This window comes from Centruroides vittatus, unplaced genomic scaffold (genome assembly GCF_030686945.1).
Source record: "Centruroides vittatus isolate TY-2023 unplaced genomic scaffold, ASM3068694v2 contig_1457, whole genome shotgun sequence".
In the NCBI taxonomy this organism is placed as follows: domain Eukaryota; kingdom Metazoa; phylum Arthropoda; class Arachnida; order Scorpiones; family Buthidae; genus Centruroides; species Centruroides vittatus.
In genome coordinates, this window is record NW_027120906.1 from 34,687 (window position 1) to 47,712 (window position 13,026).

Here is a 13,026-nt window from a genome sequence, read left to right on the forward strand (position 1 = left end):
ATGGCCAGCCCGTCCTGGCAAAGTGCGAACCCATGACCGAATTCCCAGTGTTCAGGTAACAGAACCGTTGCCAACGGTAGGCTGTCGAGGGGTAATGTTCACACAAGAAGAAATAACGCCAAGCTGTGCCGGAAAACGTGTGGGTTGCTCTTTGTTTTCGCAAAATTAGCAACGAGTCACTTGAGTACACCAACACACCAACGAAATCCAAGTCAATCGACGAAAACAGAGGTATTACTGCATATGCACACACACAATCTATTGTATAGGAATATAAAAATTAATATCCTTTTCCACTGTTTTAATACTTAACAAACTTTAAAAGATGAAATAAATTCATTTTCAACAATATTTTAAATTAGACATTAAGAATAAGGTTTGATTTGTTTCAGTTTAATTAAACACATGTCAAGTTAAAGTTTCAGCTTTCTCTTTTTACATTAATCATCACAGATACAGAAAAAACTGGAATTTTTTTTTCCTTAATAAAAGTTGATTTTAAAAATGATATGTTAATTGTTAGTTTTTACTACACAACTAGGTCCACAGGTAAACACTAGGCCTTTTTTACACCACTCTTTATTCTGATATGTTAATAAATGGTGCATGATTACTTTATATATGAAGTATAAGCAATAAGAGTCAAATATATGAAATACCGACATACATACATGATAGAATCCACTTATTATAATCATTTGAAAACTCGTTTACAGGTATATTGATAATAATTAGTGACCGACAATATTAAGTGGGATAAGCGAATAAAACTATTAGTGAAAAGTGGAATTTTATTGACTGATATTAAAAACTGGGTAAAAATAAAAAAAATGTATAACAAAGATTTATTAATTATATTTATCATTATTATTGATTAACAGTAATTCATTTAATATTGTTTGTCAGTTGTTTATTTCATTTTTTAATAGTGTTATCTTTAACAGCAGCCAACATGTAGTCAATCTTAACCAGTGTTTTAAACATTACTGTTTAATAGGTTAAGACAAGACTAATAAGGATAACTGATAACAACAAATATCATCCACATGTTGAGGCCTAATAGCAGAAAAAGACAGTTATCATCATTAGGTAAATAAGTAATTTTTAAGCTATCACTAAAACTCTGATTACAATATACAAAGTTCTATAAGTGTATTTTAATTTATATGTTTAAGAATATCACAGTCCTGGTATCATTAGACAGATATCAATGATTATAATAAATGGATTCTGTTTCATTTCATCGTTTGTACAATCTCTATTGCTAATATATTAGTAAAAAAGTTGCATGTTTACTTTAAAATCAATTAACTCTACACCTTTCATTCAAAACAAGCAAAAATTTGATATACAGTTCAACATCATTTTTTCTTCAATTAATTATGTTGAGAAAGTTTACATATCATCAGACTGAATCTGTTTATCATTAAATATTTAACATTCAAATATGTTTATCATTAAGTTTTCAATCTGACGATCTAAAATTTCTCAAAATGTTTAATTGGAAAAAGAAAAAACTTTTATTTCTTGAACAGTTTGGCAAAATTTTTAGTTTTGTTTGTCTGGATGGTTAGTTTTTTAAATTATACCCAAACTATTACTTGGAATTATTCTACTCTTTAGCCATTAAAATAATCCGGCAATGAGTTGTCTAACTTTCCCAGCAACATTTGGTGGCACCGTCTGTTCGTATTTTATTTAAAAAAAAAAAAAAAAACTTATATTTTTAACTATTATAAAATGGCAAAAAGCTTAATTTTGAGGGTAGGGATGAGTTATAAAAAATTATAAATGCTAAAAACCAGTAAAATCGTCATAAGTTCAACCCTACTGGATAAATAAAACTATACTTCCTTACTGAAGAGACAATATAAAATAAAAATAGACAACCATTCCAACTTCAGCAAAAATTCTTTAATCCTAAGAACGTTTTCAAACGCATTAAGCGTCCATCTTCAGTTACTTCTTTAAATCGAATATGAAATTCGAACAAATATTAATTCAAACAAATATTACGTAAATTAACGGTACGATTACAATAAATAAATAAATAAATAAAAATAAAATAAAATGAACAGGATTATCGTAATTTACAAAATTATGCCAATATTTCATAAACAAATAAAAATAAAATAAAAATAAAACAAAAAATAAAAACGAAACAAAAAACAAACATGCAGTTTAAACCAATCACGGATTATCGCAGTATTTCTTTACAATTATCCTCATTCGTTATTAAAGACTTAAAACAAGACCAATATCAGCTCTAGGATTATCGTACTTCTATGTTTAGTCCAAATCATCGCACAAAGATTTCCAAGCCGCGGAAAGCCCATCAGCGTCCCTATAATTAATGCATTGCGTACTTCTCTGCGCTCTGTGGATTTCCAATTTTTTGAAAAACTTTATTGCGTGTCTCGATCTAGTAGACCTGATGATAGAGGCTTGGTCCCGAAAGACCGTGATGCCCTGCTGCTTAGCATAATTGGCCAGGACCGTACTATCTACTGATTTTTCCACCAATCGTTTGTGTTCATTAATCCTCTTTTTTAAATTTCTCAAAGTTGCCCCTATATATACTAATTTAGAATCGAACCTATGATCCCTTAATGGTATTGAATAAATTCCTGTTAGTGAGTTACACTCATACTTCATCTTATCATTCCTTAAAAGCTTGTATATAGTCGAATTGCGTCGATAAATAACTTGCAAATTCCTACTCCTGGAAATCTACTAGATCGAGACACGCAATAAAGTTTTTCAAAAAATTGGAAATCCACAGAGCGCAGAGAAGTACGCAATGCATTAATTATAGGGACGCTGATGGGCTTTCCGCGGCTTGGAAATCTTTGTGCGATGATTTGGACTAAACATAGAAGTACGATAATCCTAGAGCTGATATTGGTCTTGTTTTAAGTCTTTAATAACGAATGAGGATAATTGTAAAGAAATACTGCGATAATCCGTGATTGGTTTAAACTGCATGTTTGTTTTTTGTTTCGTTTTTATTTTTTGTTTTATTTTTATTTTATTTTTATTTGTTTATGAAATATTGGCATAATTTTGTAAATTACGATAATCCTGTTCATTTTATTTTATTTTTATTTATTTATTTATTTATTGTAATCGTACCGTTAATTTACGTAATATTTGTTTGAATTAATATTTGTTCGAATTTCATATTCGATTTAAAGAAGTAACTGAAGATGGACGCTTAATACGTTTGAAAACGTTCTTAGGATTAAAGAATTTTTGCTGAAGTTGGAATGGTTGTCTATTTTTATTTTACCCTACTGGAGATACACAACTCCCTTTATCTCCCTACCCCGTCAGTCAACCTTTAACCACCAAAATTTAATAGCATCAATACCCCTAATAAACATACCTGAAAAATTTCAGGAATTTTTGACAGAAAAACAGGGGTTATTAAGCTTCAAAAAGAGACCAAATTACACACACACACACAAAAACATGCATACATACAAAAAAAAATCTTTTAATAATTATTTATTAAACAATTACATCATGTGAAACAGAAATATGAATGTAATTTCCCATTAAATTTGTTGTGACGTACCGAGATGTAAGATGCTTTTACTGTCTCAAATATATCTGCAAATGTTCAATAGTAAGTTATCATCCTTTGCATGCAGAACAGTTCCCATCATTTTACACTTATTCACCCAAGCATAAATTGTTGGCATCTCTATTCTTTTTCATAAGTTTATAAGAGCAATATAATAAGAATCATTGGTCAACTACAAAGTTTAGACAAAGTGAAAAGTCCAGAAGATCTTAATCCAAAAGCAAAACACAAAATGAAAGCAGCAGCAAGGAGTATTCTTTGCATCTGAATAGAAAGTTTCATCTCTACAAGTCACAGCATGCACTGTGCCTTCTACTTACTTGCCACTTTTAAAAGTTTTATTCTTCTCATATTTAAAAAAATAAAAAAAAAAAATAACAAAGATTTTTAATAGATTATATTATAATTTACATAAAAACATATGAAACCTGGCATCATTTTATGTTTTAAAATAAGGCCAAATATCTAAGTTCAAGAAACCAAAATTATTCTTTAAAAAATGGTTTCAGCCAATCAATTTTAAATTCACATTGTATAGCATTTGTTTGAATTCAATGCAAGGTGAGAATAGCAAAAAACATTTCTAAACAATAAATAACTTTGGTTTCCTGAATGCACTATTTGATATTTCAAATCTTAAATTCTTTTAAACTTTTTTATGCAGAGATTTCATTTTATACTATATTTCAATGCACTATTTTAGAAAAGGAATAATTTTTGTGCTATTTGAGTGTCGTTAGTTTCAAAAGTAAGTTTAGTATCAAAAACGTTCGATTCAGCATGACACAGTCCGACTGAAAATTGTTCCGATTACCGGCGATTCCGATTACCGGGGTTCCGATTAACGAGTCTCTATTGTATTGGTGTGAACAATACATAATTTTAACTGTGTCATTGCCATTTGTTAAAGAGATTTTTGAAAATAATCACAAGCTCATGATTTATTAAAAATAATCTAAATATGTCTATCACAGATATAAATCATTTTTAAACAAATTATGGGGCTTATCAATATTCAGAAATTGCTGTTAAAAAGTAGCAGAACTATCACTAGATATGGCTATCATTTGTATTGATCAAATGCAAAGAAATTGCTGTTCCTAAGAAATGCAAACAAATTTCAGTGCAGTTTATAAATTCAGAGCTTCATTTAAGTTTTCAGCAATTCAATGAAGAAAACTTTTTGGTTGGACTTATTCACATTTTGTTTGTCTGTGTTAAAAAAAAGGTCATCAGAATAAAGGAAATGATCTTGTATACAGCCACTCCTCACTTAATAACCCAACTGTTTAGTGAGCACTCGGACTTATGACCAGCTCTCCAGCATGGGGAGCTGGTCATAAGCAATCCTCTTTCATAGTCTTAGTCTCGCAGTAGGTCTATTTATTATACAAAGTATTTGCATCTCCAAGATGACACATTTCATTTAAAAATTTGTATTTTGTTACACACCCCATAGTACAAGATGCTGGCAAAAAGAAAGAGCATGACTTCATCTGGAGAAGGTGCCAAGAATTAAAGGAAGACAAAACAGTTGAAGTGCAGCAGCAGTTGGAAGAAGAAGAGGAAGAAAGAATGGAAGGAAGTACAAAAGTAGTTTATTGTGAAAGGGGTTAGCTGGGTGCTCTCAAAAGCAATTGTGGCTATATTCAAACTAGAGTGTATGGATACAAATGTTGAATGGTTCATGAAAATGGAATAACCTTTGATCTAAATTATATATCTGATGTATATAATATACCATTACTTTAAACTTAACTTCATAATTGTTTACTACACACATAAAAAAAAAAAAAAGAAGTTAAAAATAATTTTATTACGACAATTTTTTCTTAAGAAATAGAAATATACACTTGTGTGACATATAATACAATATTAAACATATATCAGTATTTTATTAATTTGGAAAGTTTTGATTTTAAACAAAGATTTTGTGTAACCTTCAAATTTTATGTTTGAAACTATTATAAATTATTTTGCTTACAAGTTTTTGAAATTTATTTATCATTAATTATTCAACACAACAATAATATGTGAAACAGCTCAAAGGTTTAATCAAAATAAAATAGATTTGACTTATTTAACCGTATTTACTATGCGATTAAATAAGTCAAACCTATAATACTTTCATTTGAATAAAATATGAAGCTAATTGATACAAAGAAACAAACTGCTGTTTCAGATATTTTCTTAAACAAAAAATTTTAACTATTTCTTTCCTACAATATGGCATAAAAGTTTACTCAAATATTTTCTTACTCTGAGGTTTAGATTGAATCAATTACAATAATCACCAATAATTGTATTGTATTCAGTCTTTATTCTCTTCTATCATATTTTTCTAATTTTTTTGTATACGTAGACAATGAAAACCTAGTTTATCATTTTAAGGAAAAGGATATTTATAAGACACTAAACATTAAACTGTACATAAAAAGCATAAAACAATGCATAATTATATCACGAGTCAAGGCCAAAGTTAATGCCAATGCTAATTAAAAAAAAAACATTTTTAAAAGAATTAAATATTAAACAATGGTAAGCTTCTACATTCATAGAGGATTTAAACCACACATACAGGAACCACTTACCGGTGTTGGAAATGAAAAAAACGTCGTTAACATTTTTGAACTTTAGAAGTTCTTCTTCAGACTATAAAAAAAACAAAAAAAAAGAAGACAAATGCAGATCCAAAAATAGAACGATTATTTTTAAACCGAAATCGAACACTTCACGTAACAGCCGGTTGATCGGACATGTGCATTCGGTGTGGGTAGATGACGATTAAAGGTCCGTGTCGATGAGAATCTGCCAGGCGATGGACAAATTGAGCTCTTCTTTATAGTTTATGCAGGTGGTGGCGCAGCTATATTTGTAAATGGAGATAGCCTCCAACCACCTCAGGTGTTCAGGGTGAGGCGACGTGATGAGCCTGGCTTGGTTGAAGGCCGCCTCGATGTCAGGATTGGTCGCATAAGTTGAGAGAGCCGTAGAGTTCCTCCCATGTAGAATATCTGCATTGTGCTCACGTATTCTGATTCCCAATGATCGCTTGGTTGAACAGATATAAACAAGCTTTCTGTCACACCTGTGATCCTTAAGAGGTATAGAATAAACGCCTTCTTGGATCTAAACATCAACATCAAAGGATCATCTATACACACTTCAGTCTACCGTAAACCTGGTACGGCCTCCCTTTACATCCCGGTTGGGTCATGTGACCCTTTCCAATACAAGACTGTCGCTTTCAACACGTTAATTAAGAGGGCGTTTTTTTGCATTTGTTGCATTTGTCCACTCCAGCAGCACTGGCCACCGAATTGGAACATATCAGACACCTAGCGACCATCCACGGGTACCACAAGCTAATTAATAGATTGGTTAATCGTCATCATCGCTCTGCATGTGTATCTGCCATCCGCTCACGTCTCAACAATCAACCTGAGGATGAGACACGGATCCCCATCACATATAATCCATACATGACTTCGTTATATAAGGGGATTGCCAACAAACGCCGTATTAAGATCACGTACAGAAGATGTCCCAACATCTTGAACATCCTCTGTAACGGGAAGGATTCCCCCAATCCCAACAGACTTCCGGGTGTTTATTCTATACCTCTTAAGGATCACAGGTGTGACAGAAACCTTGTTTATATCTGTTCAACCAAGCAATCATTGGGAATCAGAATACGCACAATGCAGATATTCTACATGGGAGGAACTCTACGGCTCTCTCAACTTATGCGACCGATCCTGACATTGAGGTGGCCCTCAACCAAGCCAGGCTCATCATCACATCGCTTCACCCTGAACACCTGAGGTGGTTGGAGGCTATCTCCATTTACAAATATAGCTGTGCCACCACCTGCATAAACTATAAAGAAGAGCTCAATTTGTCCGTCGCCTGGCAGACCCTCATCGACACGGACCTTTAATCGTCATCTACCCGCACCGAATGCACATGTCCGATCAACCGGCTGTTACGTGAAGTATTCGATTTTGGTTTAAAAATAATCGTTCTATTTTTGGATCTGCATTCGTCATTTTTTTTAATCGTCTGAAGAAGAACTTCCAAAGTTCAAAAACGTTAACGACGTTTTTTTTGTTTCCAACACCGGTAAGTGGTTCCTGTTCATGTGATTTATTAAACAATGTTTTTGTCTATAGAACTGTCCATAAATGATGTCCAAACTGGAAGGATTAAACATCCAGAAAACTGAATATTTAGGATGTGGCATACAAACAAATAGAAAAATCCCAATAGATGCCAAGAAATTATAAAAACTACAAAATTCAAATACTTAGGCTCCCTTAGCTCAGCAAATGGCAAAATAACACCAGATATTTGTGTGTGATCCAATGCTACCTGGATGAAATGGCAGCATTGAAATGGAGAGAAGAGTGCTTTGAGATAAAAAAAAATGCCAATGTATCTCTTAAGGCAAAAATTTATAAGTCAGTCGTCCAATAAGTAGCAATGTATCAGTCAGAATACTGGCCTGTCATAAAGAAGCATGAAGTAGTGTGAAGAAGTGTTACAAACCATGGAAATGAAAATGCTAAGATGGTCATTGGGTCTTACATGATTTGACATATAATGATGACATCAGGAAAGAAATAGGAGTTAGGTCAATTAAGGACAAGATGCGAGAAGCTCAACTATGCATAATGTATCACCATTATGTGCAGTGACAACAACACAATGGCAAAAAATAGCCTGTTATGACCAGAGGAAACTAGACCTTGTGGATGACCCCCAAAAAGTGGTGGCTTGTGTGAATCACATAAGATATGGAAACAATGGGAATTTCACCAAAAGATGCTCTAGATTGAGTAAAATTGAGGAATGCATGTAAACAAGCAGACTCTGCATCAATGTGGGATAAACCCTAGGAAAGAAGATTATATTTATTTTGAAATTTCCTCTGTTTCGTTCCTTCTTACAGTATCTATCACTTATAGAATTATAAAGGTTTTAAGAGAAGTCAAGTGTTGTTGGACATCCGAAGAGGAGGAGGAGGTTATGGAAACTTGGACAAACTGGGTCAAGAGGGAAAGGGAAAGTAAAAATTTCAAGAAAAATGCAGAAGTAATTTATGGACAGCCCCTATCATAATATTAAAGATAAGAAAAAGTTCTAGCAGTTCTAATTATAACTACTAATATATTTACAAACTTACTGATTCTGAATCAACTGTATTGTCAAGGCACTTTTACCAACACCTCCAGCTGAAAAGAAATATATACAATTTAAATATATTTAATAAATTAATATTTTAATACTTAAAACACTCAATAAATATTTTAAAATTTCAGAATCTTTAAATTTTAATCACTGAAATTACTCCTTTGGTTAGACCATTGGTGGGTTCAATTTTTAAGGAGCATTTGCATTAGGAAATTTCTAACCATGTTTTTTCTAACACTTTTCTAATAAAGAAACACTTTTAAGCATATACCAATTTGATAATTATTTCATCAAGTCAAAAAAATAAAAATTATAGGCATCTCCCACTTAATGTTTTCCCATTAGAATGTCTCTTGGTTTAACATCCAAACTGCATAGAACTTGTCTTCTTTTCAAGTCTTTCAACCAATGTATATGTAAGAAAAATATATAATTATATCCCAAAACTTCAAAAACATTATACAAGAAAAACAATAAAACAATATACAAGAAAAGTCTTAAGCTATCAAATACAATTGATCAGAATGTTCGAATCACTTGTAACATTTTAAAAAATGTTTCAAGTATCAAGAAAAGAAGTATAAAAAAAATGTGTTTTGAATATAGCAAGTGCTGAAAAAAGAAGCATTGTATCATCATATCATACCAACAACTCCTATAACAAAGTCTAAACACACTTTCATGACATCACTAATAGTTGTCAATCAATTCTCCAATTTATAGGTGATGTCGAAGACATTGTTAAGAATGTGTTGCACGTTATTCTAAGTTTCTTCTTGTAAATTTTTGTACCGAATGATCAGCTGGATTCTTTATTGGACTACATTAAGGCTAATTAATAATCAGAAGCAACTTGGCTATAGGTAGGCAGTTAAGTTGCTATCTCATTATAAATTTAATAATTAGAAATAAATTTTTAATTTTGAGTATTTTGGAAGAAAAGATCAGCCTGGAGCAGGACTTGAGCTTACCATGCAGATTGCTAGTTACACTATCTAATTCAGAATATTTTAAATTAAAAATTTATTTTTCTTATTAAATTTATCCTAAGATTGTAGCTTAACTGTCCATCTATAGACAAATTGCTTTTTAAATATTATTAATTAATCTTAATATAGCCTGTTAAAAATCCAACTGATTAATTGGTACTACAAGTGTATCAGGTTGTTATATAAATACAGTGGAATCTGGTTTATCTGGAATAAGAAAGACAGATGTATGGAAAACCTGCATTTGTAAAAAAATCAAAGAACTAACTTGTAAGTAGTACATTCTTGCCTGAATGTAATTGTTGTAGCTTTGGCTCAATGCGAATTTTGAACACCTACGACTTTATAACCGAGGATATGGTAACAAAAATAAATACATTAAAGAATATAACAATTACTTTGGTTCAAATTAGTCTTTTGGTTTCCCTACAGAGTGCTATTCCTAATTACCAGTTGACCTTGAATAAGGTCATAAAGAGAGGGTCTATCCCACAGAAATGGTCAAGAAACTTATGTAAATATATGTACTGTACCAGCTGATAGAAAACAACTAATACAGTACAGTAGTGTAAGTTTATCATTTGCTATCTTGTGAGTTATTGACTGCACTGTATTAGGTGTATTCACTCAACACTCACAGCTACAGTACTGTTTGACTGAGTTTCAGTTACCTTTGATGTATTGTGAAGTACAGTACAGTAAATATCGTGAAAATTACATCTAAAAGAAAAACATTGATTCTTACAATGAAGAAGAAATTAGAAGCCCTCCCCAAAATCAATAAAGGGAAACCATCAAAGACCATTGCTACAGAGTTTGGAGTTGGAACTTCTACTGCATGAGATTGGAAGAAGAATCGTAAAGAAACTGAAGACTTTTGTTGCAAAATGATTTCTAAAAACAGTCTGCAAACCCAAGAAATAATAAAGAAGGCAAAATATGAATCACTTGATGACACATTATTCTTATGGTTCAGTGATCAGTGGGATCATAACATTACAATATCAAGTCCAATTTTACAGGAGAAAGCATTAAGTTTAAATAGCAAGATACCTGATGGGATCCCTCGTTCATGGCTAGCTAAGGATGGTTAAATAGGTGGAAAACTCATCATGGTATATGTGAACTTGCAGTGTCTGGTGAGAGTCTTTCCAGTGATACTGTACGTGGTGAACATTTTCAAAAGAAATTTAAGAAAATAATTGAGTCTGAAAAGCTAAAGCCAGATCAAATTTATAATGCCAATGAAATTGGTCATTTTTACAAGATGCTACCAGGAAAGCCTTGGCTTCAAAATTTGAAGATTTGACTAGAGATTATAAAAAAAGAAAAGAGAGGATCAGATTGCTTGCTTGCAGTAATGCTTCAGAGAAAAATAAATTACCCTTTGTATTGTATTGGGAAATCTGTATATTTTAAAGCACAAGTGTGCATTCATCCTTCATCCAAGTGTGCAATTTTTAAAGAATATTTTTTCACAATTTTGTGCCAAGTGTACAAAGTTACTTGAAAAAAGAAGGTTTGCCATTGAAAGTGATTTTGTTAGTTGCCAATGCCCTATCTCATCCAACAATCCAACGAAAGAACTGGTTAATGGGGATATCAGTTACATTTTTTCCACCTAATGTAACAAAATTAATACAGCTGATGGATCAAGGAGCTCTTGAAACTTAAGTGCCATTACAGAAAGCAGTTGTTCAGCAAACTTATTGAACAGGAAGCTGAAGGAAATGAAGAAAATGACAATCTCCATTTTGAAATCAATGAACATCAAGGATGTAATTTACATGGCTGTTTCATCCTGGGGCCAAATGAGGTAATTGACAATTATAAAGTAAGGAAAATGTCTGGCCTAAAACTGCACAATTTTTTGAGGATGTGGTTAATATTGATGATGATATTAGGCATTCTGAATTTATTGGAATGTTCAAAAATATAAAAGGGAATATAAAGATCAATGACATCAGATCGTGGTTGCAATGAAACAACAATGGGAGACTTTCAATTATCAGACAAAGACATTATTGCAGCTTCTTCATCTAATGACAATGTGGAGACTGATGGTAATTCTAATGATGATGATAGTAGTATAGAGCCAAAAAATAGATGGTTTAGTTACAACAAAGTGACAATGATGCTTGAAAATGTGTTAGTATACTTAGTGAGGTTTCTCATTTCCTTGTTCTTTGCTTGTCGTGGGATTTTGGGAATAAAATGATCTGTTTCCTGGTATCCCAAGAAATACGGAGATATAATTAATTATTTTTAAGACATAAAATACATTTTTACAATCTTGAAATCATGTGATATAATTATTTTTCATTTTTTAAGAAATTTAATATGTCCTGTAACCTCCAAAATCATAATAATAATGCTGTGTAAAATATGTATTAAAAATTACCTTTGAATTACGTAGAAGTTTTCACAAATAGAAAAAATTTTATTAAAGTTTGCTGGAAACTGCTTACAACAAAAAAAAATCTGCCTTTGAATTGAGTTGAAAATTTAAAGGAAAAAAAAACTTAGATCAAACTTCTAACTTATTTAAAAAACGAAAATTACTTTTTAAAACATAAATACAAAATATATTGTAAATTTTAATAAAAAGATTTTAAAAAGCAAAGATGGTCAATACTCAAATCACTCAATCTAATTCTTATTTTAGTAATGAAAAGTCCTGCTACTGAAAATGCCTTTTCCGATTCAATTGATGTGAGTGGAATCATCTTTAGTGCAATTAAGAGAAGACAGATGTGTTTTTTCACCTGCAGCCTTGAAGATTTCTAGTTAGGGTTGCCAACTCAAAAAAACAAAAGCGAACAAAAAACCTCTAAAAATAGATTAAAAAATTTCAAAAATTTGCTAAAAAGTAGCCAAACAAAAAGTAAAAATCAACTTTTAATTAAGTTTATTCAAAAAGTCCATTACTTCATGGTTCGTTCTGCTTCAGACTAAATTTTGGTGTGATTTTATAGTGCCTACTTTTCCAATGACATTTGCTGGCAATTCATAATCATAGCTTCATTTACCTAATCTCTTCAAACCATATCTAATTGTTAGCATGCTACTGAGTGAAGTAATATTCAATCTATTCTGTAGTTTGGTCTTAACAATATTCATCTGACTATGTAAACACACTTACTTGTGTTTGAGTGAGGTAATAAAAGAATTCTTAAAACAAAATTGACCAAGTCTTAAAAGGGATTTTCTCTGGCAGCATTTCAGTATTGAGCTACTTTCATCCAGGTTACTTTCCAT

At 31.6% G+C, this 13,026-nt stretch overlaps 1 protein-coding gene across 1 annotated transcript in view; it reads right to left on the bottom strand.

The window, feature by feature from the left end:
- The window catches only part of LOC136968385 (ras-like protein 1), a 43,402-nt gene that overhangs the window by 20,072 nt on the left and 10,304 nt on the right, over positions 1 to 13,026 (bottom strand). The window contains exon 2 of the mRNA XM_067262395.1: positions 8,772 to 8,820. Coding sequence (XP_067118496.1) covers positions 8,772 to 8,820 — 49 coding nt within the window. The remainder of the gene's footprint in view (positions 1 to 8,771; positions 8,821 to 13,026) is intronic.